This window comes from Calonectris borealis, chromosome 22 (assembly GCF_964195595.1).
Source record: "Calonectris borealis chromosome 22, bCalBor7.hap1.2, whole genome shotgun sequence".
NCBI classification, from domain to species: domain Eukaryota; kingdom Metazoa; phylum Chordata; class Aves; order Procellariiformes; family Procellariidae; genus Calonectris; species Calonectris borealis.
Genome location: NC_134333.1, coordinates 5,202,623 through 5,226,438, shown reverse-complemented (window position 1 = coordinate 5,226,438; position 23,816 = coordinate 5,202,623). Strand labels below are relative to the sequence as shown.

Sequence of the window (23,816 nt, the reverse complement as noted above, 5' to 3'; positions counted from 1 at the left end):
TCCCCATCTGCCCGGAGGAGCCCCCGGCAAAGCCGGGATGGGATTTCCAGGTGCCCCCCCCCCCATCCTGAACCCCCTCATGCTCCCCATGGGGTGCCCCACCAGACCCCCCGGTTCACCCCGACCCCCCGGGCAGCCCCCCCAGCCTTTGGGCTGTGTCAGGCCCCCCTTGTGTGGGGCGCTGGGCAGATTTAGCCACCTCTGCTTTTTTGTAGGCCCTACAATAAACTGTGTCGCCGCAGGGTTCAGCCAGTGGACCTTAACGGGGGTGACAGTGTGGCTTGCGGGGACGGGGGGGACGGGGTCACCTCGCTGGGTCCTGGAGTGTGTGGGGACATGGGTGACGTGGCAATACGGAGGACATGGGGGACATGGGTGCATGTAGGACATGGGGACAGGGAGGACACAGAGGACTTGGACACAGGGGACCTGGGGGCACATGGAGGACGTGGGGGGAACAAGGGACATGAGGACATGGGGACATGGGGGACATGGGGTGCACAGGGGACATGGGGTGCACGGGGGACATGGGGACACATGGAGGACATGGAGACATGGGGGACATGGGGTGCACGGGGGACATGGGGACACATGGAGGGAACAAGGGACATGAAGACACATGGAGGACATGGGGACATGGGGGACATGGGGTGCACGGGGGACATGGGGACACATGGAGGGAACAAGGGACATGAGGACACATGGAGGACATGGGCGACATGGGGTGCACACAGGACATGGGGACACACGGAGGACATGGAGACATGGGGGACATGGGGTGCACAGGGGACATGGGGTGCACAGGGGACATGGGGACACACGGAGGACATGGAGACATGGGGGACATGGGGTGCACAGGGGACATGGGGGCATGTGGAGGACGTGGGGGGAACAAGGGACATGGGGGACACCATGGACGTGGGGACACAGGGGGGTTCTCAGAGGACATGGGGGGGACCAGGGGAAACGTGGGGTGACACTGGGGATGGGGGGGACATGGGAGCCACAAGGGCACAGATGGGGGGCAGATGGGGGGACACAGAAGGCACGGGGGATACAGGGGACACGGGGGACTCAGGGGACCTGGGGGGAACCCAGGGACACGTGGGGGCACCCAGGGAACACGGGGACACCTGGGGGTCCCAGGGGACGCGGGGACACGCGGGGACTTGGGGGCACGGGGGGGCCGGGGGACACGGGGGCCCCCAGGAGACGTGGGGACACGCGGGGACGCGGGGACACGCGGGACACGACCGGGCACCGGCTGTGCGGCTTGTGGGCGGGGCCGGCTGCGCGCGCGGTGTGGGCGGGGCTAAGAGTGGGGGCGGGCACTTGCGAGGGGGGTGTCGGGGATTGGGGCGGGGCCAGGCCGTTGCGCAACACAGTGGGCGGGGACAGAACCGCGTACGACGTGATGGGCGTGGCCATGCCCGGCAGTGGGCGGGGCCAGGCGGTGTCACACGTGGCCGTCTCTGGCGCCCCGCTGCGCTCGGGGCGGGTGGGAGCAGCGTTGGACTGGGAGCGCTGGGAGATGGGGAGACGGGTGCTGGGGAGCTGGGAGGTGGGGAGGTGGGTGCTGGGGAGCTGGGACATGGGTACTGGGAGCACTGGGACGTGGGTGCTGGGGAGCTGGGAGATGGGTACTGGGAGCACTGGGACGTGGGTGCTGGGGAGCTGGGAGATGGGTACTGGGAGCACTGGGAGATGGGTGCTGGGGAGCTGGGAGATGGGTGTGGGGTGCTGGCAGTGCTGGGAGATGGGGAGACGGGTGCTGGGAGCACTGGGAGATGGGTGCTGGGGAGCTGGGGAGCTGGGGAGATGGTTGCTGGGAGCACTGGGAGATGGGTGCTGGGGAGCTGGGAGATGGGGAGATGGGTGCTGGGAGCGCTGGGAGATGGGTACTGGGGGCACTGGGAGATGGGTGCGAGGTGCTGGGAGATGGGAAGATGGGTGCAGGGTGCTGGGGAGCTGGGAGCTGGGGAGATGGGTGCTGGGAGCACTGGGAGATGGGTGCTGGGGAGCTGGGAAATGGGTGCAGGGTGCTGGGAGTGCTGGGAGCACTGGGAGATGAGTGCTGGGAGCACTGAGAGATGGGTGCTGGGGAGCTGGGAGATGGGTGCAGAGTGCTGGGAGATGGGTGCTGAGGAGCGCTGGGAAATGAGTGCGGGGCACTGGGGAGCTGGCAGATGGGTGCGGCATGCTGGGGAGCTGGGAGCTGGGTGCTGGCAGTGCTGGGAGATGGGTACTGGGAGCACTGGGAGATGGGTGTGGGGTGCTGGGAGCTGGGGAGATGGGTGCTGGGAGCGCTGGGAGATGGGTGCGGAGTGCTGGGGAGCGGAGGGATGGGGAGATGGGTGCTGGGAGCGCTGGGAGATGGGTACTGCGACATGGGGAGATGGGGCATGGGTGCAGGGTGCTGGGACAGCTGGGGGATGGGGAGGTGGGTGCTGGGAGCTGAGTGCTGGGAGAGGGTGCTGGGCAGATGGGTGCTGCGAGATGGGTGCTGGGAGCTGGGGTGCTGGGTGCTCAGGTGCTGGGCACTGGGATGAGAGCTGGGATGCTGGGTGCTGGAGAGCTGGGTGTTGGGCACTGGGGTGCTGGGAGCTGGGACCTGGGGTTCTAGGACCTGGGGAGCTGGGTGCTGGGTGCTGGCAGCTGGGCGTTGGGTGCCAGGCACCGGCTGGCCATGACTGTGGGAAGCGGGTGAGAAAGTGGGTGCTGGGGGATGGGTCACATCAGCTTCGGCCTGAGGAGAGAAATGGAGCAAAGCAAAGCGGACGAGGTGACAGCGGGGTTACAGCTGGGCCTTCGGGTGCCCTGGGGACAGCACCGGGGGATGTGAGGGCACCCAAGGGCACCCTTGGCACCCACCGGCAGCGGGCAGGCAGGGTGCGCAGGCTGTCCCCAGCGCAGGGCTCTCCGTCCCACCCACGCCACCGGCTCCCCAGCCACGGGCGCTGCCCACGGCACCCGTTCGCCTGCGCCGGTGCCGGGAGAGGCACGTGTGGGAGCTGGGTCCGGGCTTGCGAGCGCTGTTCACAGAGCTCGGTCGCCAGCGTCGGGCTCCCATCACCTCTGCCCCAGCCGCGAAAGGTTTCGCTCAAGCTCAGGCCGGTCCCAACAAGCAGCTCCCTGCCCCATCCATCCCTACGGCACGATAACCCCCCCCCTCTGACCGCAAATCCAGACCCAAAACTGCTCTGGAAGGAGACCCTCCGCCGTGTCACCAGTTTAAATCCAGCCTGAGGCACTTCTTCCCCCTGCAAAACCTGCCCAGAGGCTGGGGGCAAAGCCAGCCAAGCCGCGGGAGGCCGGTTCTGCAAGATCAGGGTTGTAAAACGACATCTGATGTCCCCAAAATATTCCTGAGAGGTGCGGAAAGGGTCACGGCACCCAGGCTTTCGGGTGCCACGAAGGGCAGGAGGACCCATGGGTGGCAGACGGGACGGTGGCTGTGCCCAGACTTGGCTGGTCGTGCTCAGCCGGACACGCCGGGGTGTGGAGAAGGCTAAAACACGGCTGGAAAACACTGAAAATGGAAAAAAAAAAAAAAAATCAATCTGGGGCTATAAAACATAAAAACCTCCGGCAGCAGCAGCTCGGGGATCAGCCTGTCCCCGCGCCGGGTTGGATGCCAAATCCTCCGGCTCCTCCGTGCAGCCTTGAGCCCCCGGCATCGCCGGGACCTTGAGCCCAGCCTGTTCCTCCGGCCCGGGGAAAGCGAAGCGGCTCGGGACGGGACTGCCGGCGCTTTCACGGAGCACCCGGGGGAGCGGGATTGCCTCCGGACCCCTACACCAACCCCGTGGGCTACTAGGGCCAAAAAAATAATCGCATGTGGCAACCTCGCCGTCGGTCCCGCCGGTATAAAGTGACCGAGGGGCCGGAGCTGGGCGCTGGCTGACTCGGCGCACGTGTGTGTGTGCGGCTCAGCTGTGCCGGGATGGCTACGGGCCGAAAGATAAGTTCAGCGCCCCGGGAGGTGCGGGTTATCAGCACGCCAGGCGGTTCCCCTGCTCCTGCGAACCCCCCCCGCTGCGCCTCCGCCCTGCTTCAGGCAGCGGCAGGCAAGGGGAGGGCAGGAGTAGGCGGGGGGGGGTCCCATGCCACAGGCGGCCGTGACCGAGGGGGCTGTTGTCAGGCTCCGACCCTCTGAAGGCACAAAAACCCGGGAAATGGGACGCGCAGGGAGTCAAACCCCGTCTGCGCTCGTTGGGGACTGGCGTGTCCTTGAGTAGCTACCAAAGCCATGTTTCCCCACACAGAAAACACCCCAAAAAAGAGGGGGTCCTCCGGTTTGCAGGGGTGGGCTGGCTCCGGGAGCACACCCGACCGCTCCCCCGTGAGATCAGGGGGTGCGAGGAGCAACAACCGTGGCCGGGGAGCATCCCGGGGAGCGTGGCTCTGCCTCCCTCCTGTCCCCCCCGTGAAGATCCCAACATCTCCCAGACAGGGAGGGGACAGGGACAAACCCCTCCGGAGGAGGCGAGGGGCTGCGCCAGGGCCCCCTGGCACCGTGTCAGCCATTGCCATTGCCGCCGCGGAGCGGGGCAAGCCCGGGCTTCTCACTGGCTGCCGGCCCTGCCCGCACCTCCCGGTGCTGCCGCCCCGGCACGGTGCCCGTCGGGGACGGGGAGAGTCCCAAGAGGGGCTGGGGGCACCCAGTCCCACGCCAGGGGTGACACCGGGGAGCTCCCTCCCCGGGACGTGGCACCAACGTCACCAGCCTCGTTCACAGCCCCCCTGGGTCTCTGCAAAGGGGGTTTCTGCCCCCCCCCCCCCACTGTCCCCCGAATCTACAGCAGAGTCGTACTGGGACAGACAGAGGGGGAGAGGTGGATATGTCCCCCTCCTCCCTGCCCAAATCCCAACATTTGGCCCATTTTACACCTCCCCGTCCCCTTTTCCGTTCAGGAACAGCCAGGCCATTTCTAACACCAACCCTCCAGATGGAAAACGTTCAGCACAATTAACCCCCACTCACTAAAATCATAAATAACATGGGGGGGGGGCTGATTTTGGGGTTTGCCGGCCCAGAAAAAAACCTCTTTGTCTTTTTGTAAGAGCGGAACTTGATTCAAAAAGCTTCAGGCGGCTGCGCAGGCCGATTCCCTGCATCATTCTTCCCAAAATGGGGGGACACGGCCTGGGCCCAGCCTGCCCCACGCTTCCCTGCAAGAAAGGAAAGTCCAGGACGTCTGCCTTCCTACGGAAAGCCTTTTTTTTTTTGCCTTTATGCAAAATTTATTGCTTCTTTTTGCCTTTTATGTGTCCTGATCCCCAAAATACACATTATTGCCTTACATACTTGCAGACGGAAAACCCCATCCGTAACACCCACAGCTCAGCCAGCGAGGCCGCTTGCAAGGAGCGTTTCCAGTGCCAGAGGCAAGCTTTGGGAAAAATCCGAGGGAAACACTTGGAAAAGCTCCGCATCGACTTTGCTCTTTGGGTCGCTCCTCTCCTTGAGATCCAAGATGGAGCCTGGGAGGAGGAGGCCGAGCTGGAATTGGGCAGAGAGACAATTTGGGACAAGAACCCCCACCTCCGTCAGCTCTCACCGTGCCGGCCGAAGGGGCCATGTTCCCCACGGGGAGTCGTGTCTGCTAATTATGATCCGTGTCTGCTAATTGTGATCCGTGTCTGCTAATTGCGATCCGTGTCTGCTAATTGCGATCCGGGAACGGTTCTGAAGGAGGAGAGAGGCATTAAAGAGTTAAGCACCAGACTGTTGAAGCAGAACGCCGGGCCTAGAGCCGGGCACCCTCCCTTGGAGCTGGGGTCCCCCCTGCGGGCCGGGCACCCCCCGCTTCGAGCCAGGGACCTTCCTGGAGCCGCCCCCCCCCCCCCCCCCGCACAGGCCGCTTGAGCGAGGCCTCGGCCCCCTGTGCCACCGCCAGGCCGGACCGGGCGGCACCCGGGGCCGGATTTCAGTGTCTCTATCCCGGCCAAAAACCTCCTCCCCGGAGCCCGACGGGCCCTGACCGCCCAACCGAGGCGCTGCCCCCGCCGAGGGGAGCCCGGGGAGGCCCCGCAGCGCCCGGCCCCTGCCGCCCTGCAAGGCCCCCGGTGGCATCAGGGCCTACGGGAGGCGGGAGCGCGCCCCGCCGCGGCGGAGGCCTCGGCCCCGGGTCCCCTCGCCCCGCGGCGGCAGCGGGGCGGGGAGCGCTCGGCAGCGCAGGCCGGGGCGGGGGCCCGGGCCCGGCCCCCCTCAGCCCCCGGGCGGCTCCGCCCCGCCCGTCGCCATGGCAACGCGCCGCGCCCGGATGCGGCCCTCCCCGCTCGGCATCACGGGACAGCGAGTCTGCAGCCGCCCTGTCCCGCCGCCCTGCAGCGGCGGAGGACTACAGCCCCCATAAGCCCCCGCGGCGGAGGCACCGCCCTCCTCTTCCTCTACGCCGCTCGTTGTCATTGGCTCCGCCAAGCCGTCGAGTAGCCGCACGGAGGCGCCTGATTGGCGGAAGGGCGGCAGGGCCGAGGCACCGGCTATGGCGGCCGAGCGGGCGGTGGGGGAGCGGCGGCCGCCATTTTGTGTGTGCGGAGGCCGGCTCCGGGCCTTGCTGCCCGCCGCGGAGGCGGGGGTGCGCGGCGCGGTGAGGCCGGTGAGCGGCCGGGGACTGGCGGGGGGGCTCCTCCGCGGCGCCGAGCCGGGAGTACGGGGCGGCCCGGCCGGGCCTCCCTTCCCCGGGAGCGGAGCGCGGGTCTCCCCGCCGGCCCTGAGGTGGGCGGCGGCGCCGCGCCCGCCACCGGCCGCTCCCCCTGTCAGGGCTCCGGGGACGGGGGGAGCCCTGTCCCTGCCGGGAGCGCCCCGTCTGGAGCCGGGGGAGGCCCGGAGCGCCGCCGCGGCCTCCTCCCGGGGTCCGAGTGCGCGGTGGGGCGGGGGGAGGCCCGGCCCGGCCCTCCCCGCCTCAGACTCCGGGGTTTTTTATGTCGTGGCTCCGTTCGCAAGCGGCGCCTCGGCTCCGGCCTCACCTGTAATGCTGGGGGCGGGTGGGGGGGGTAACATTTTTCTAGCAAAATCGGCGTTAAGCAGTATTTGAACGTTGCTCGACAGCAGCAGCCCGAGCTCCCTGCAGGGCTGGCTTCTGACTGACCCCCGGTAGGAGCAAAGTGGGGAGGAACAGCCCAGGTTTATATTGAAAGTGAAATTTGGGTAAGGAAACACGTTTCCTGGAAGGGTGAAAGCTGCTCGTTGTTCTCCGTGCCATCGCACAACACCCTTTTAATACACTGTGTCGGGGAAAAAATAATCCCTCGAATTTAATCCTTTGTTTCACACATTTCAGCCAAACCACGGCCGGATTCCTGGAGGGGGTTCTCCCTGGCCGGATCCAGTGGATCGCAGTTAATATGGCCTCCCCTCGCCTGCTGCCGTCTACCGAGGCAGCAATTACCGCTGTGGCGCTTGGAGAGACAAAAACAAAAGCGTGTGCCTGTTGCCGAGGCCGAAGGGGTAACTTTTCAAGCTGATAATAAACTGGAACGAACCTTGTCTTTGAGTTATAAACGCCACTCCTCTGGCTGGTGGAAATGAGGGCTGTGGAAATAACCGAGTGGGGTTTTATCCCTGTGCAAAGTTGGGGGGGGGGGGGGAGCTTGTTTTTTAGGAAAAGAAACTTCTCTTTTTTTTAAAAAAAAAAAACTGGGTGCTGGGGAGGTTTTTTGAGCTGATGGCCTCTGCGCTCGGTTCCCCGATGAGCGGTGAGGCTTGGGGCAGGCGGTGAGCCTGGGTTGAGTTCCCGGCTGCGTTACAGGCCGAGTTTCTTTAAGTGAGTGACTCGGCCACGTTTTCTTCCCTCTGCGAAAGGCAGATAATGCCGGCTCATCCCCTGGTATTAACGGGACTTGGTTTAGATGTAAAACAGTGAGATTTTTGGAGGCTTCTGGTTTGAGTGCAGCTGGCGCTGTCAAATGTGGCCTCTTCCAGTTAAAAACCGGATTGTTTTACGTTTATGCACTTGGTGTTCTTCTTTTGAAGAAAATGCTTTTTTGTTATGACTCTGCTGACAATTTTTGACTCCCACGTTGCTTTATTAGGTCCTGAACTCCGAAGCTTCGTATTTTTATAAATTGCTGCATTATAAAAGCTGGGAGGTTTATCGGCGTGTGTGTCTTCGCACGACAGCTGAAGATCTAATTTCAAGTTGATTTTGCCAAACTAATCAGGGTTACGCTTAGTTCAAGCTGTGGTGTTAGAGGGTTTTTTGTAGGGTGGGAGCAGGAAGGGAGCGAACACGAAGGGCCTGATCCTAACAGCCAGGGTTTGATTTGTTACAGATGGACCGAAAGCCGCCAGCTTTTCGGCGACGGCCTCATCGGCGAGCGCTGTAAAACCTCTTCTGGGTGCGGAGCTCTCCGTGCCGCAGATTCTCCTCTTTTTTTTTTTTTTTTAACAAAACGCCACTCACCTTGTGACAAAGAGAATCGCCAGGATATCCTGAACAGCTCTGTAAGTATATCCTCAGAATGTAAAGCTAACGAAATTAAATGCAATTAGTGCAAGTTAAGTCGTAGGCAGGACAACAGCGTTACTGTCAGCACCGTGTCCCTGCTTTATAAAACCTGGAACATCAAACAGCCGGGTTTAACGGATTTTGGGACCCAACTGCCGTGCCGGTGAGCACCGGCAACCGGCTCCTTGGAACACCTTCAGCCGGTGAGGCAAGGCAAGCTGCGCGTTCCCTTCAGCCGGTGTTAAGGGGCAGGATTCGGGTTTCACTTCACACCAACTTGCGGCATTAAGGGGCTGTTAAGATGGACTACTTCCTTTTTTTTTTTTTAATTTTCTTGCAGCCAGCAGCGTTTTCAGGGAACTGCTCTGTCCTTACGCCGCTTCGCCCTGCAACGAAGAAGAATGGCTGTAACCACAGGTGGGATATTTTAGTCCCCTATTCTTTTGCGTTAGTGCAATAATTTCTACCTCTCCCCGGGACAGAAACGCAATCCTTTCCTCAGCAAGCGGGAGACCCTTGCGAGGGGAGGAACTGTGAAAGCCCTTTAGCCAAGAGGGTCCCTCCACGCCCCGTCTTTCCGAGGCTGCTTGCCGCAAAGCCGGTGTCGGCGTTGTCTTCCCGCAGCCGGCGGAGCAGCGGCGAGCCTCTTCCACCGCTGGGCCCCGCGGTCGGGACGGGCAGGAGCTCCGACAGGCAGATTCCTGCCGCCGCGGGCTCCGCGCCGAGGCGCAGTCCGTTCGGGGAGATCGGAGGGGTGCTGCCGTGCCAGCGGCGTTCCTGGGCTCACCGGAGGAGCCGGAATAAAGGCCAGTTGGCTCAAACAACCCCGGGAAAGACCAAAGTGGTGGTAGGGAGGGAAGGGATGTGCTTCAAAGGTTTGGCAGGCGCGGCTGCCTTGCCCTCCAGGGAGGTACTTGCCCTCCACTAGTTAAGACAGCGCGCTGCCTTCTCGTCAGGAGGGACTAATTGCTGCCTTTTGATACCACATCACAGCCAGCGCTGCGGCACCTTTATCTCTGGCGATCTCTAAGGTTTTATTTGTTCCTCTCAAACAGTTGAGCTGCAGTCGAGCTCATCTCTTCTGGACCGGCCCCGAGCCCGGCTCCAGGCGAAGCTCGCAGGGAGGCTCAGGCGGGCGAGCTCTCCCCTCGGCCGGGGAGGCGAAGCGCGGACGCGCTCCCCGTCCGTTACTGATCCACGCGGAGGTTTCAAAGGTCCCCGAGTGCCGTCAGTCCCTGTCTGCCAGGAGGTTTGCAAGCAATGAGCCTTTGCAAGGAGACGTGCCGTTCTTAAACACCTCCTGAAGCGGGGATCGGGGGTAACCGGGCTCGTATGAAGACTCGTCTTCATTAAAACAGAGAACAGAATAAAGTAGGAAGAGTTGGTGGGGTCAAAGCAGGTTGGGGAGTTGATCATTATGGTACTTTTAGGGTTTGGGTTTTTTTTAAGTTCTATTTGTTGAAGCATTTGCAGATAAGTTATTTATCCCTAGGAGTTAAATGTAACAAGTTTGGGGTAAGTAGATGGAGGGCAAACCCCGCGGCTGCGCTAAACCTGGTGCCGGCCATCCCTCTGTAACAACCGTTGTGCTACATTTGACTAATAATATTTCCTGATACCAAGTTTTCCACACCAAGCAGGTGCTGAGCGCTACGTTTCGTGGTACTCGCGAAGTGCAGCAGCCACCGCCGGAGTTAGTGCCATCGGACACGCGCCTGCGGTCGTCCTGCCCCAGGAGAAAACGAAAATCGCAGGCAGCACGGATACGGAGAGGGAATCGCTCGTCTGGGCACAGAAATCGCTGGAAAGAAGCGCCCGGCATGAACGAGGAGGACTCGGGGTTCGGCGCCGCTCTTCCCAGCCAGCGAGAGCCTGATTAACTCGTTACCTCTCGCTGTGCCTTGCCGCCGGTCTGGCTCGGGGCGGCGCGGCGGTGCCTCCCTCCGCTGCCGCACCGGGCGCTGGCTCTGCCGAATGATGTCATGGCAGAGGGGAAGGGAGCGCGGGCGGCTACCGGGCTCTTGAGCAAGTAGCCCTCGAATAGTTTCCTTTTTCCCTCCCCATCGATGCCAGCGTACGCCCCAGAGCAGGTCGTTTGTGGCCAGGCTCGTGTTAAAAATCAGGCGTGATCCTTAAAGCCGAGTCCCTCGGCAGCAGCCGCTTTAAACCCCCCAGCGCTGCCCACCCTGAGCAGAGCGGCGCTGGGGACACCTTTGTCTCCTCCTCCCCTAGAGCTCAACCCTTTTTTTTTTTTTTTTAACAAAAAACTGTTTTTCTGCGCTGTAGCGGGGGGGGAGGTTACCCCAGCTGCTCCCCGGGCTCCCCAGGTACAAGTTCCATTAACACACGCTCCCGATGTTGAGCCCGATGTCCCTCGATTCCGCCACAGCACGAACCAGAGCAGACTCAGGCCCCTCCAACACTTTAATTTACCTGTTTTCCCCCCAAAAATCCCACAGACCACGCAGCTGCCTGGAGCTTCTCCTGTTTTTTTTTTTTCTTCTCCTTCCCCTCTCAGGTACGGCACCAGGGAAATGGAAGGTTCAGCCTTCGCCTTCCGCCGATCCCTCCTCGTCAGCCATTTCGGAGGCCAAGTGCTGACTACCAAAACTTTTCCCTGGGCTGCTCCAAAACTTTAAGGTTTTCCCTCACTTGTAGCTTAAATTACATTTTTTTTAGGCAGTTTTTGCCCCAATTTCAGCAAACTGACCTGGGTCCCTACAGACCTGGCAGGAAACGAGTTAAGTTTAACTGAGCCTTTAGGCAAACAAATGTACTTTAGCTTATTAAAGCATCAGGGAGGTGCAAGCGGTGTCCAGCGTACACACGATATTAAGAGCTGTTATCCCTCTCCCAGGCATTTTTAACTATTTCGACTCATCGAGCAGGATTAACGTTGAAAATAAGCGGGGGGGGGGGAATAACAAAAAGGGCTAAGTCAGAAATTACAGCTAATTTTAATCAGACACCACCACAGAGCATGAAAATAATTCGGAACGTATTCCGCTCTGGAATGCCGCTGTGAATATTTTCTAGAAATCACACCGAAACCGTTACAGTTACAAGTAATTAAATTTATTAGACCTCTATACTTTTTTTATAGTCAGTTTTGGCCAATTTACAGCTTTCCTGGGGATCTTTTTGTTTTTTTTTTCTTCTTTTGGTTTAGACACAAAAAAAAAAAAACCCACCCACAATCGTAACCCAAACACCACCGATACATCGACCCCCCCCCCCCTTCCCCGCCCCCCCGCAGCCACCCGAAGCGGCGCCGGGCCCCGCTCCCCGGCTGCGCTCCCCTCCCTCCCTCCCCCCCCCGTTAAAAAGGGTCCGCCGCGTCTGTACAGATGTGGAACTGCCGCCCCCCCCGCCGCTGTAAAAAGCCCCCCCGCGCCCCCCCAGTGTCACTCCCCCGGCTTGCAGGGGCCTTTCTCCTGCCCGGGCGGGTCCTTCTCCCGCAGCAGCTGCAGGTTCTCGGCTCGCAACCTGTCCACCTCCAGCTCCAGCTGCCGCACCCGCGCCGTCTCCGCCGTCTCCCCCCCGTGTTTTTTGCTCTCCATCCTCAGGCGGTTGTTCTCCTCCTCCATGCGGGAGAGGCACTTCTCCAGCTCCAGGTACTCCTTCACCAGCTCCTGCTTGCTCATGTTCTGCAGGCTCTCCACATGGTACCGCTCGTAGGTCTCCGAGAAGTCCCTCTGCAGAAACTCGCTGCCGTCCCCCCCCATCCCGTCGCTGCCCCCGTCCTCCTCCGCCGCCTCCTCCAGGAAATCCTCCTCGCTCGTGTCGTCCGACTTGGCGGCCGCTCGCCGCGGGTACAGCCCGGTTTTCAGGTCGGGCTCCTCCTGGTCGTGGTCCTCCATCAGGAACTGCGTGGTGTTGTAGGGAGCCACCGGCTGCCCCTTGGCGAACATCTCGGCGCGCAGCCGGGAGGCGCGGAGGCTCTGCCGCTCGTCGAACTGCTGCTTCTCCTCCCAGCTCAGCTTCGAGTAGGGCTTCCAGCGCCGCTTCTTCTTCGACGGCCGCCGGCGGTGCTTCTTCTTCACCGGCCACTGCTCGGCGCGGCCCACCGACGACCGGTACCGCGGGCCCAGGCCGGGACGCGCCGCTCCGCCCGCCGACGGCCGCCCCTCGGCGCCGCCCGCGCCCTCCGCCGCCGCCTCCTCCGCCCCGGGGGGTGGCAGCCGCCCGGCCTCGCCGTCCGCCGCGTCGCCGCGCTCGGGCTCCGGCTCGGACTCCGGCCGCGGCTCGGGCTCGCCGCGGGGCTCCGGTTCGCACTGGGGCTCCGGCCCCGGCTCGGCGGCCGCCGCGTCGGCCATAGCGTTCGGCTCCGCTCCCTCGGGGACGGGCGCTACCCGCGCCGCATGGGGCCGCCCCCCGCTCGCTCAGGCCGCCCGGGCCATGGCGCGGGGCCGAGGCCCCGGGGGTCACCGCCGCCGGTCGCCGAGGGGTTAACGCCGCCGGGCCCGCCCCCCCGCGCGCATGGCACGCGCCGCCGCCGTCGCCGCCTCCCCCCTCCGCGCCCCGCCCCGCCCCGCGCTGCCACCCGCCGCCGCCGCCGCCTGCTCCCGACTGCCGCTCCCCGCCCGCTCCCCCGCCTTATGTAGCTGCGCGCGCCCCGCCCCGCCCCGCGCAGGCGCGCTGCCCGCCCCGCCCCGCGGCACGCCGGGACCCGCAGTGCCCCTCCCCCGCCGCTGCCCCGCCGCGCGCCCGCCGCCGCCACTACGGCTCCCCGCACGCGGGCGGTGCCGCCCCGCGGCCAATCGGCGGGCGCGAAGGGCGGGCCCGCCCTCTGGGCCCCGCCCCCTGGCCGCGGCGGGAGGGGGCCTGCGATTGGCGCCGCCGGACGTCACTCGCGCGGGGCACCGCCAATCCGGAGGGGAGGGGGCGGGGCCGGGCCGTACCACGCGCGGAGGGGCGCCCCCGTGCGCGGTGGCGCGCGCGCTCGGCGACCTTCAGGGCCGCGCCGAGGGCAGCGCCCCCGCCCCCCCCCGCGGCGAGCCCGTGGGGCAGCCCGAAAGAAGTCCCCGCCGCGCGGAGGAGTCGCCGGGCTGTGCTGCGTCCCCTCCGCCCCGGCCGCGGCCCGGCCCCGGAGCGGAGGGGCTGTAACGGGCCGGGCGGCGGGGAGGCCCCCGGGGGGGCGGGGGGGGCTGAGGGGGGAGACGGTAGGCGGAGGAATCCCGGAGCTGCGCTGGGTGCGGCGAATGCTGCAGCCGCGCGGAGGAAGATGTAAACAAACCTGCGCAGAAAGAAGTCCCTCCTTAAAGGGACCGCGTCCCTTTTTTCCAGGGGCGGTGCGGAGCTGCGATCCCGGCCGGCGGGGTCCGCCCGCGACGCCGGGGGCGGGGGGCAGAAGGGGGGGCAGGGCGACCCGGGGCCTGGTCCCGCCACCCCCGCGGTGGCGGCGTCATTCCCGTCACGGTCCCGGGACCCCACGGTGGGGGCGGGGCTGGGCTGTGGGGGCGCCATGGCGGGGAGGGGGGGCAGCCCCGGGGCCCCACGGCCTGGGGGAGCTATGGGGGAACATGGCGGGGAGGGCCACCCAGTGGGACACACGGCCTGGGGACCCACGGGCGGGGGGGAGGGGGGCAGCCCACGAGGGATCCGTGGTCCACGGAGGGCGAGGGGAGGGCTGTGTCACCCGCTGCGGCAGCAGGACCGGGGGGCCCTGCCCTGCCCAGTCCCCCCGCATCGGCTGCGCCCCGACGGCAGCGGGGCCGCGGCGGGAAGGCCGGGGGAAAGAGGCCGCCGGGACCCTCGGGGTGGCACCGCCGGGGCGAGGGGGGCTCCCGGGGGTCCCCACCACCCCCCCGCCCCGGGCCGCCCCCGCGGGCAGGAAGCCGCCGTCTGCCCGTGCGGAAGCGCCGCCGGGCGGGGTGGGCCGGGCGGGGGGTGCCCCGGTGCCGGCCACCGCCGCCGGGTCACCCGAAGCGGGGCGGGAGGTGGTGCTGGCAGCGGCCTGGCAGCACCTGAGGCCTCGGCCCGCCGGATCCTGCCTGCGCTGGGTGCCGGCAGCCGCCCACGCCCGCGGTGGCACCGCCACCCGTGTCGCGTGGAGGTGGGGACCCTAAGGATGGGGACGGGACCCGGCGTGGGAGGAGGGGTTGGGGGTCCCCGCAGCAGGGACCTGGCAGCCGCGGCCGGAGCAGGGACAGGCAGCTGCCGCCGTGCCCCTCTGCCCACTGCGGGGACAGCGGGGCGGCCAGGCCGGAGTGGGGCGACCGCGGTGCCAGCCGGCTGTCCCCTCCCCGCGGCAGGGCAGCAGGCGGCCGGGGCTGGACTGAAAAGGCAACTTTAATTCAGGCAGGTTCAGATGTTCGAGCACTTCATGGAACCGGGCTCTGGGGACGGGGACGGTGGCTGTCCCCCGCCGCCTGCCCGACACCAGGGCCACGGCGGGCAGCCGGTCCATCTGTGTGCGGTAGTGAGGGGATCCCCCGGGATCCTGTTTGGGGCACAGGGACGATCCCGCACCCCGCTCCCCGTGGATGGTCGGTCCTTTTTGCCATCCCGGCGGTGCTGGCGAGACCCTGAGAGTGACGGTGGCAATCGGCGGTGCGTGGTGGCTCCCCCTCCCTCGGGGCTGGGGTCCCGGCCCGCAGGAGACCCCGTGGCTGGGTGAGGCGATTCCCTCGTCGATCCCGTGGCGCTTCCCCAGCTCGTGCTAAGCAGGATGGGGAAGGAGGGGTGGCAGCAGCCCGGCGGGGCCGTCCTGCGCCCCGTCTCGGGGCCGGCGGGGCCGTGGCGGTCACCTCTTCCTGCCCTGCCAGCGGCGCAGCAGCCACTGGGTGACGAAGGGCCAGGTGACGAGGAAGAGCAGGGTGCGTGGGGAGATGGTCAGCGGCCACGGGGACACTGCCTGGTGAGGGGACAGAGAGAAGCGGTGTGGAGAGGGGGACAGAAGTGTCACCGGTGTGACCAAACATCCCCCCCCAGCCCTCCACTGAAAGACAGGCCACCGTCACAGCCCAACAGTCCTTGTCACGTCTGTCATCCTATGGAGATCTCACACCAAAACTGTTGTCCGTGGTGCCCGGACATGCGTCCCCAGGGATGTCTCCTGCTGAGGGATCCTTCCCCGACCTGCCCCCCCTCCCCCGTTCCCAGGCCCCTGTGGGCCATTGGGCAGCCGGGCTCCTCGGGGTGGGCAGCGTGGGGTGGCAGGGCCACCACCAACTCACCTGCGGAGCAAGTGGCTGGTCAGGGTTGGTCCCCGCTGCGTCCTCCTGCAAGACAGGGGAGAGGGTTTGGGGTGCAGGTGGGGCTGGGCCCCCCCCTTCCAGCCCCCGCGTCGCTGGGAGAGGGAGGGAATGGGGAGAAGCGAGCCCGCTCAGGGCTCCTGCCAGGGATCCGGATGGTGCAGCCGGGCCGGGACCCCAGGGGCGATGGGGATGACGGGGGCAGCAGCTCCCTGCCTGCACTTCGGCTCCCTGCCTGCCCCCCAGCTCCCTGCCTGCACCTCGGCCCCCTGCCTGCACCCCGGGGCGGATCAGAGCAGCACCAGCCTCCACCCTGCCGGGATGTGTCACCAAACCCCGAGGTCTCTCCTCACCTGGGCCACCCCGCGCTGCCTGTCTGCAGGGACTGGAGCCAAGCCCAGCCCGCCTGGCCTACACCGGCGCGGGCATCGCGGCCCTGCCAGCCAGCGTCGGTGTGCAGCGGCTCCCCGCGCGGCACAGCGCATACCTGCGCGGAGGCGAGCGCCTCCAGCTCGCTCAGGCGCTCCAGCACTCGCCGCATGTCGTCCTGCAAGGCTCGGACGGTGCTGGCCACGCGAGCGTCCAGCTCCACCAGCAGCCCCTGGGTGAGGTCAGGGGCGCTCCCGGCGTCCTCCTCTTCCCCAGCGAGCCGGAGATCTGTGGGGCACAAAGACGGGTGCTGCTCAGAGGCAGCGGGGCAGGCACACAGCGTGTGTGGCAGTGCTGCCCATCCGGATCAGGCAGGGCAGGCTGAGCACCGCCTCACGCTCCCCGAGGACCCCCAGGGCTGGCAGGGCCCACTCTCTGCGCTGTGGCCCCACAGCGAGTGATGGATCTCGCTGGGTGCCTGCACCGCACCGTGGGCTGCCCGCACGCTGCCGGCTCTGCCTGCACCGCAGCTGCTCCAGGCAGAGCCAGGAGCCCCCAGCCCAGCCCAGCAGCCCATATCCCCCTCCACCAGCCGGCACCAGGCCTGTCCCCGGGGACATGGGCCACCACGTCCCCCCAGCGCAGTGGTGGTGGCAGTGGGTGACCTCTAGCCCACCGATGTGGTGGGTGCAGCGGTGCATGCGGGTCACCTCACTTCACCAGGCAAAGGCATGATGCCGAACGCCAAGCAGGATGCCCTGCCTGCGCGGCTGCCTCCCTGCCAGGCCCTCGGGCTTGGCGAAGGCCCCAGACCAGCCTGGCCGCGGCCTGGCAAGCACCCGGATAATCCGCGCTGCGAGCGGGAGACAAGCAGGGGCTCGCTGCCAGCCCCCGCGCGCGCCGGCACCCCGGGGGACAGCCCAGCCCGGCTTTATCGGCCTCGTTACAAGTTAACTCCCAAGGTCAAGCAGCCCGGGAGGGTTTGCGGAAACAATAACGGGGGGAAGATAAGCACAAGACGGGTGGGCTGTGCCCAGGTGAGGCGGTGGCACCACCCCTGCCATCCCACAGGTGAGGGGGACGGTGCCACCCTGGAGCAGAAAGCCCCCCGGGACGTGTCTTGGGAGAGTCGCAGAGGGTGGCAGGAGGCTCCTCGTCCCCTCTCCGCAGTGGCAGAGCTCGGGGCCTGGTTGTCCCCAAACGCTGGCAGCAGCGGCAGGTGGCGTTAGGCAAGTGGTACTGCAGAAACGGGGTGTCCCCGGGACCCACGCCTCTGGGGACACAGGGCCCAGCGTCACCCGCTCCCCTCCTGGGGAGAGCTCACCCCCCCAGCACCACCCACACCTAAAGGCGCTGGGCAAAGGCGCTGGCAGCGGGGACCATGGGCAGGAGCTGGGCACAGGCAGCCGGGGATCCGCACTCCCTGCCAGGCTGCTGAAGAGGAGCCAGCAGAACATCCCCCAAATTTAGGCAATTTAGCGAGAAACGGGCCACACAGGGGACATGTCCTAGAGGGGTAAAGACACTGAACTTCTTGAGGGCCAAGGGATGAAGAGAGGGGACGCTCAGGACTTCTCACGGCTACTGAACGACACACCCCTGGGTGCTAGAGCCAAACTCTGTTCCCTGTTGATGGGCGCAGCCCTCACCTCTCCGCTCAGCCCCCGCAAAGACACCCCACGCCCCCCGACATCCGGCCCTGCTTGCCGGGAGGTGGGGAGGGAGCAGCGGGAAGGCGCGCAGGAGCCAAACGCTGCACCCACCTCTCTCAGAGCCAAGGGCTGCAAGGCCAGCGCTGCTCCTCCCCTCTAGTCTTCTGCCTTCACCCCGCTCTCCCTGCCCAGCGCCGTGGGGCGTTGGGGGCTCAGGCCCAGCCTGGACGCCGTTCGGGGAGAGACCCAGCGGCTGCCCAGCCTGCGCGAGGGGAGAGAAGAAGGGCCCTGAGACCCCCGCTCCCCTCCCCGGGGGCTGCAGGAGCATGGCAGGTGAGAGGCAGGCAGCGCCAGGGCGGTGGTGGTGTCTCTCCCCCTGCCCCACGGTGGCATTTTTGGTGGTGGAGGGTGCGTGGGGCTGGGCGAAGCCAAATCCCACCAGCAACACCAGTTAGCGCATGGTTTGGGAGGTGAACAGAGCAGAACCCCAGAGAGAAGTGAGGTGCCCAGGCTCGAGGTGGCCAAAGAGCTCCAGGGAGAACCAGGCAGTCGGGCGGCTTCCTCCCTCCTGCCCACTGGCTCCGCCGAGCCTTGCCGTAGCACCTCAAGTGCCGAGCGCTGCCGGTGGCAGCCAAGCTGCCCGGTAGCAGGGAGCAGAGAGCGAAGGGCAGGGGTGCAAGCAAGGCGCCCGCACCAGCCCTGCTCGGGCACTACCGGCCTCGCTCAGCCCCGGCAGCCCACCAGTGCCTCACTGGAGCTGTGCCGCAGGAAGGATGAGGCCGTGGGTGGTGCCAGGGTGCACCAAGGGCTCCTCAGCCTCCCCTCGGTGACGGGGACCAGGCTGCAAGAGGGACACAAAGCACAGAGGGGTGCAGCCGGGTGGCCCCACAGGTTTTGGGAGTCTCACTGGGCTCCAGGATGGTGGTGCCAAGCGGCGGCGTGGCAGTGCCGCGGTGGCGTGCAGAGCTGGCAGCAGGCAAAGCCTCCGCCGTGGTGCGGCAGGACCCCAGCACTTCCCAGCCCTCCGTTACCTGCTCAAGCTCCATCTGCTCCAGGGTATCGCAGTACACGTCCCCCTCGGAGTCACTGGTCACCTGGCTACTCTCAAGTGCCTCGGTGGCAGGAGCCAGCCCACCTCCTGGAAGGGAAGCACACGGCTCAGCCGCGGGCAGCACCGGCGGGGCAGAGAGGCGTTTCGGCCGTGTCCGGAGGGCAGCAGAAGCTCAGCGCAGCCGCAAGGCAACAGCTCTGCAAGCGGGCAGGAAGACAGCGTCTACGTGCACGAGGCGAGGCAAGAGGAGAAGGAAACTGAGGCACAGAGGGGGAAGAAACCAGCTCTGTTACTACCCCCCAGATCGTGGCCGTGAATCCAAGGACTGAATTCCCCCTTCTCCTGCCCACAGTGTCACAGAGCCCCGCCCACGAGCAGGCACGCCCCAACACAGTGCCATTTTAGGGTGGGTTTCTCTGTCCGTGTGCAGCTCCCACCTGGGGAGAGGGCTGCCACGGCGGCCAGCCGAAACCCCGGCACGGTGGGGAGCCCCTCCAGCGAGATCCACAGCCCTGGCTGCTCTGGCAGGGACCATTCGCACAACGCCAACTGCCGCTGCGCAGGCACGGACGCTGCCCAGCTCCCCGCACGCTGCCAGCCCAGGCGCACTCGAGGATGGGCACGGCCTGGATGCAGGCGCTCGCTCGGTGACCATATATGCTCCTCGGGGGAGGGCCGGGCCGGGAGGGAGGAACGCCTCCCCGGAGCACCCTGCCCAACCCCGGGCACAGCGAGAGGCCCCTCCGGGCCGGGAGAGCCACGCGTGCCCTCGAGGGAGGCACAAGGAAGTGGGTGGGTGAGTGTACAAGGGGCTGCACAAGAAAAGCCGGGACCAAGGCGTTAGCCATGGCACAGGCAGGGAGGGCTGGGGCTCGGCACTGCGGCTCCCGGAGCTGCGGAAGGGGCAAACTTGGCTTGAGCCGAGGGAGAACATCCCCTCCCGGAACATGGACCTTCCAGGGTGACACTTTCCCAGTCCACAGGGAAACACCCTCGCCTTCTCACTGCGGTTTAGCAGAATCAGGCCCCTTTGCACAGGCAAGAGCAACGCAGAGTCAAACCAACACACCCAGGATTACCCCGGCGTCGAGAACGGCGCCGAGAGCTGGACCCACGAAAAGCTCCAGCTCGCCGTGACTCAGGCAGCGCCTGAAACACCGGCAGGGTCATCCCAGAGATGCCGGAAGCCAACAGCTCTGCGGGTAGATAGAGGCGAGCCCCGTCGCCGGTGCCTCCTCCGCGGGGTCTCTACTGGGTGCTGGCCACACCAGGGAGACCAACCTGGCACGTGCTGCCTGTTCTGCTGCTCCCCGGGCAGGGCATCTTCAGGGCGCTCTGGAGCGGGGCTGCTCGCTGGGTCGTCCTGGCTGGGGTCGGCCGTCCGCTCCCGACTGCCTGCAGGGAGGGGAAGGGGCAGAGGAGAATTAAAGCGTTGCAGGCGCAGGCTCTCTGCGGGCTGGGCTCAGCACTGCTTCCCTGCCGGCATGGCTGGGGGACATGCGGACGCAGGGCCACCCTCCTGCCAGGCAGGCAGGCCGGCTCCGCGCAGGCAGACAGTCGGAGAGGGGCTGGCTCCGTTTGCCGACGGCCCGGGAATCAACACAAACTCAACCGGTCAGCAGGGTCTACCCCGTGCAGACCGTCTCGCTCACCCAGGGGTGGCAGGGAGTCCCTGTCCCCCGAGCCTCTGCGGCAGCAGGCAGAGGGATCAGCACTGGCTAACAGCTGGGTAAACACTGATGGGTAATGGCCACTGTCCTCGTTCCCTGGCAGGGCACATGGCACACCCACGGTAACGAACAGACGCAAGAAGAGAGAGCCTTGTCTAGGCAGCGCACGCCACCATCGCCTGCAAGGGCTTTCAGCAGGCAGCAGCACCCCAGAGAGGGCCCGGGGCAGCTGCCTGCCCAAGGATCCAGCTCTCCCCACCGCCCCGCGGAGCCCACGGGGTTAAGCCCAGACACGCAGCATTTCCAGCGGCCCCCAGGACTTTGCTCCCTGCTCCAGGCCAGGCAGGTATGTGGCAACGCTGCCCTGCCTGCGCCTTGCCTACACACCTCCACCATTCCCAACCTGCCTTCGCCATCACAGGAGGCCCAGGCTGCGGGACCCCCCAGAGCCCAGCCCAGGTGACTGAATCCCCCGAGGGGGACAAGGGCAGCCCTTGGAGTTAGGGCTGCTCTGCTCAGGGACCGTCACTGTCCCCAGATCCCTCCTCAGCGTGTGTGCTGTGACCCCTGAGCCTGCCCCACGAGGTGGGTGGGCGCAGGCGGGGTCCCATCACCTTGCACATCACCGCCTGGCTCCAACACCGGCCCCGGGGCTGGCAGCGCGGCATCAGGCCTGTGCATGAAGGGCTTAATCGTTGGTTCCCAGTTGCTTCAGAGTCTTGGCCTACGCGTACAAGACGCTGGTGAGAGCTCCGCTGACTGGAGACCCATTGGGACTTTGAATCATTCAAGATTTGGGTTCCAAGTGCCACTTTACGGTGTGTTGACTTTGTAAATAAACCAAACCTGCCCGGACTCCCACTGCGCAGCACCTCTGCCCCTAAAAGCTCTGCAGCTGCCGAGGGCCCCGCGCCTGCCACACTCTGCTCTCACCTGCCGCAGCGTCTAAAATCAGCTTTCTCCTCTGGATTATTGGTAACAAAAACTGCAATCGCACAAGATCCGAAGGTGGGTTTGAGAACTTTTAACACAAATGATTCAACAGCTTAAGAAGTTCAGCAGTTTAAACCACCATTTCAGGTACCTCGGGCTCATTCGCTCCACAGATGCTACCAGGTTTAGATTTAAGTGACAGTGTCATTTATAAGTGACACTAGTGCAGGATCACACTCCCAAGCAGGTAATGACCAGGAGTTTAGACCCAGCTTTTATGTTCCAAAGAAAAATTAAGTCTATTTGCCTTTTAAAGAGATTCAGCATCAAAATGGAGAACAAAAGCACCTGGGTACCACAGGAAGGAGGAGCCATCCTGAGGCCAAGCCTTACAGGCAACATGTTTTCGGCATCCTCGTTGGAAGCTGGGGGTGACAGTAGCTGTCAGACACAGGACAGATGCCTGGGGACAGGCAGGGAGCAAGTCTCTTTGTCAGCGCTCTTTCCAACATTAGTAAAGCACTGACAGTGTACACACCCGCTGCGAATATATCCCAAAAGCTCACATGCTGCTGAACTAATCTGCTGGAAATGCGGCACAGCCAAACCTCCAGACATGCAGCCGGCAGGTTCGTCCCGCGGTAGCCGACACCTTTCTGAACGGCCACATCCAGCCCCTCACGCACTCGGATACTTCTCACAAGTCAGATAGACCAAGGACTGCCCTGCTCCAGGGGTGCAACAGGTCCCCCAGCCACCTCTCAGCACAACGTGGCAGCCACAGGCATGGAAAGGGCTGGGAAAGACTCTTCTCTAGCACAAAGCAGTCCCAGTAATCCCGTTTCTCAACCCCAGTTTCTCCACATCCACTCTACTGCAAAAACTGGCTGGCCTATCCAGATGTTTACATCAGATGACCTGCACTCCCTGTACACAGCCCGCCCTGCCCAGAGGTGGGCCAACGCCAAGAGAAAGCACAGCCTCCCTGCCGCAACGCTCCACGGGAGCTGATCCCCTGCTCTACCGTGTACAGGGATTTGGGCCAAGAGGCATTTGGAAGCCAAATCTCAAGTTCTCTCCTGAAAGTTTTGCAGAGAGAAAGCCCAGACTGAAGACACCTGCGTCACTTGACGAGACACTTGTCTGGTGGTGCCCGAACAAGCACCTCGGCAGCAGCTGTGCCATGGCAGGGGAGTCAGAAGGGACATGGTGCGTCCGTCCTGTCCCCCCTCAGGGAGCAGCAGAAGGGTGTGCCCTGGGGAAGAGCAGAGACCAGAGGTGATGGCCATACCGGTGCAAAAGCAAGCGGGGAACAGCAGGAGTGATGTGCTGGGAGAGAAGAGTGTGGCACAGAGGTGAGGGATGCGCTGGGCACAAGCAGAGTGCAGAGGCTCCCACTCACCCTCTTTCCTCTTGAAGAAGGCCTCAGGGGGCCGGGGCATGTCGTGGATCACCTCATAGAGCGGCATGAAGTACCCAAACATCTCCTCCGTCGTCTCGTCCATGGGCACCGTGTCAATGATCTGGGAAGGGATGCAGCTTGCGACGGGCACCACCGAGCACCCCACCCACTCTCCCCCTCCCTGTTACCTTTTGGGCCACCTTCTTCATCTCGGCCACATAAGCTGCCATCGCCTCCTCCTTGGACATCCCCCCCAGGCTGTACCAGGCATCCCTGCGGGTGACAGCGGCTGTGAGGCGGGGAGGAGGGGGGTAATTCGGACCAGAAGTGGGCCACCCCTCCACCTCCCCCGGGGGCCTTACCACTTGTACCGGCCGATGGGGTCCCAGAAGCCGGGCCTTGGGCCTTGGCAGCGCCCCGCCGTCGCCTGCTTGTAGTAGCTGTAGAAACGCAGCATCTCCTCATAGGAGGGCCGGTAGGAACCTACGACGCGACACGGCCTCAGCGGAGCCGGGAACGGGGCCGGGGCGCTGCGGCCGCGGCCGCCGCCGCGGCCGCAGCTCCCCGGCCCCGTTCCCGGCCCCTACTCACCGCTCCGGGGCAGCCCTTGGATAACCTGAACGGCAGCGCGGAACTGAGCCCCGCAACCCGCCTCCTCCATGGCGCCGGCACCGGCCCCGATACCGACACCGGCCCCGGCCCCGGTGCGTGCCTCTCTCCGTGAGGGGAGAGCGCGGGGACCAATCAGCGCCCGCCTTCCATCGGCCCCTCTGCTCCGCGCCCAATTAGCGCGCCGCTTCCGAAACGGGCCGCGCTGCCCCTTTCCCGCCCCTTCGCTCCCTGGGCGCCGCAGCCAATGGTGAGGCGCGGCGCGCGCGCCCCCTGCTGGATGGATAGGGAGCGTGCAGCAACCCAGGAGCGCGAGGGCCCGTCACACCGCGGCGCCCCCTTGCGGGCTGCGGGCGGGGCTGCAGCGCGGCCGGGACCCGGCACTGGGACAGTGCCCCGGGACAGCGAGCCTGTGCCCCGGGACAGGGCACCGGGACAGCGAGCCTGTGCCCCGGGACAGGGCACCGGGACAGGGCACCGG

The 23,816-nt window shown here is 65.2% G+C and overlaps 2 protein-coding genes and 1 long non-coding RNA gene across 12 annotated transcripts; 1 reads left to right on the top strand and 2 right to left on the bottom strand.

Moving 5' to 3' along the window:
• The first annotated feature begins 6,453 nt into the window (after positions 1 to 6,453).
• Positions 6,454 to 11,542, top strand: LOC142091821 (uncharacterized). 8 transcript variants are annotated; one of them, XR_012676888.1, is made up of 4 exons: positions 6,454 to 6,602; positions 7,058 to 7,153; positions 7,287 to 7,453; positions 8,278 to 11,542. It is a non-coding gene; the product is annotated as an uncharacterized LOC142091821 (long non-coding RNA). The 8 variants fall into 8 exon arrangements; XR_012676884.1 differs by having other exon boundaries at positions 7,055 to 7,153; XR_012676885.1 differs by lacking the exon at positions 6,454 to 6,602 and having other exon boundaries at positions 6,623 to 7,153; positions 8,278 to 8,870; positions 10,094 to 11,542.
• Positions 11,543 to 11,829: 287 nt separating this feature from the next.
• On the bottom strand, positions 11,830 to 12,937 carry HEXIM1 (HEXIM P-TEFb complex subunit 1). Its single transcript, XM_075171197.1, has one exon. It carries the CDS (start codon positions 12,767 to 12,769, stop codon positions 11,858 to 11,860), a length of 912 nt encoding a protein of 303 aa, XP_075027298.1. The 5' UTR covers positions 12,770 to 12,937; the 3' UTR covers positions 11,830 to 11,857.
• Positions 12,938 to 14,726: 1,789 nt separating this feature from the next.
• On the bottom strand, positions 14,727 to 23,496 carry ACBD4 (acyl-CoA binding domain containing 4). Of its 3 annotated transcripts, XM_075171196.1 has the most exons (10): positions 23,318 to 23,496; positions 23,089 to 23,209; positions 22,915 to 22,999; positions 22,727 to 22,847; positions 20,003 to 20,116; positions 18,702 to 18,808; positions 17,782 to 17,932; positions 16,137 to 16,306; positions 15,632 to 15,676; positions 14,727 to 15,309 (listed from the first exon to the last, which is right to left on the bottom strand). In XM_075171196.1, the coding sequence occupies exons 1-10, from the start codon at positions 23,385 to 23,387 to the stop codon at positions 15,199 to 15,201; spliced, it is 1,095 nt and encodes a 364-aa protein (XP_075027297.1). In that variant the 5' UTR covers positions 23,388 to 23,496; the 3' UTR covers positions 14,727 to 15,198. The 3 variants fall into 3 exon arrangements, with proteins under 3 accessions (XP_075027297.1, XP_075027295.1, XP_075027296.1); XM_075171194.1 differs by lacking the exon at positions 20,003 to 20,116 and having other exon boundaries at positions 23,318 to 23,482; XM_075171195.1 differs by lacking the exons at positions 17,782 to 17,932; positions 18,702 to 18,808 and having other exon boundaries at positions 23,318 to 23,479.
• Positions 23,497 to 23,816: the final 320 nt, after the last annotated feature.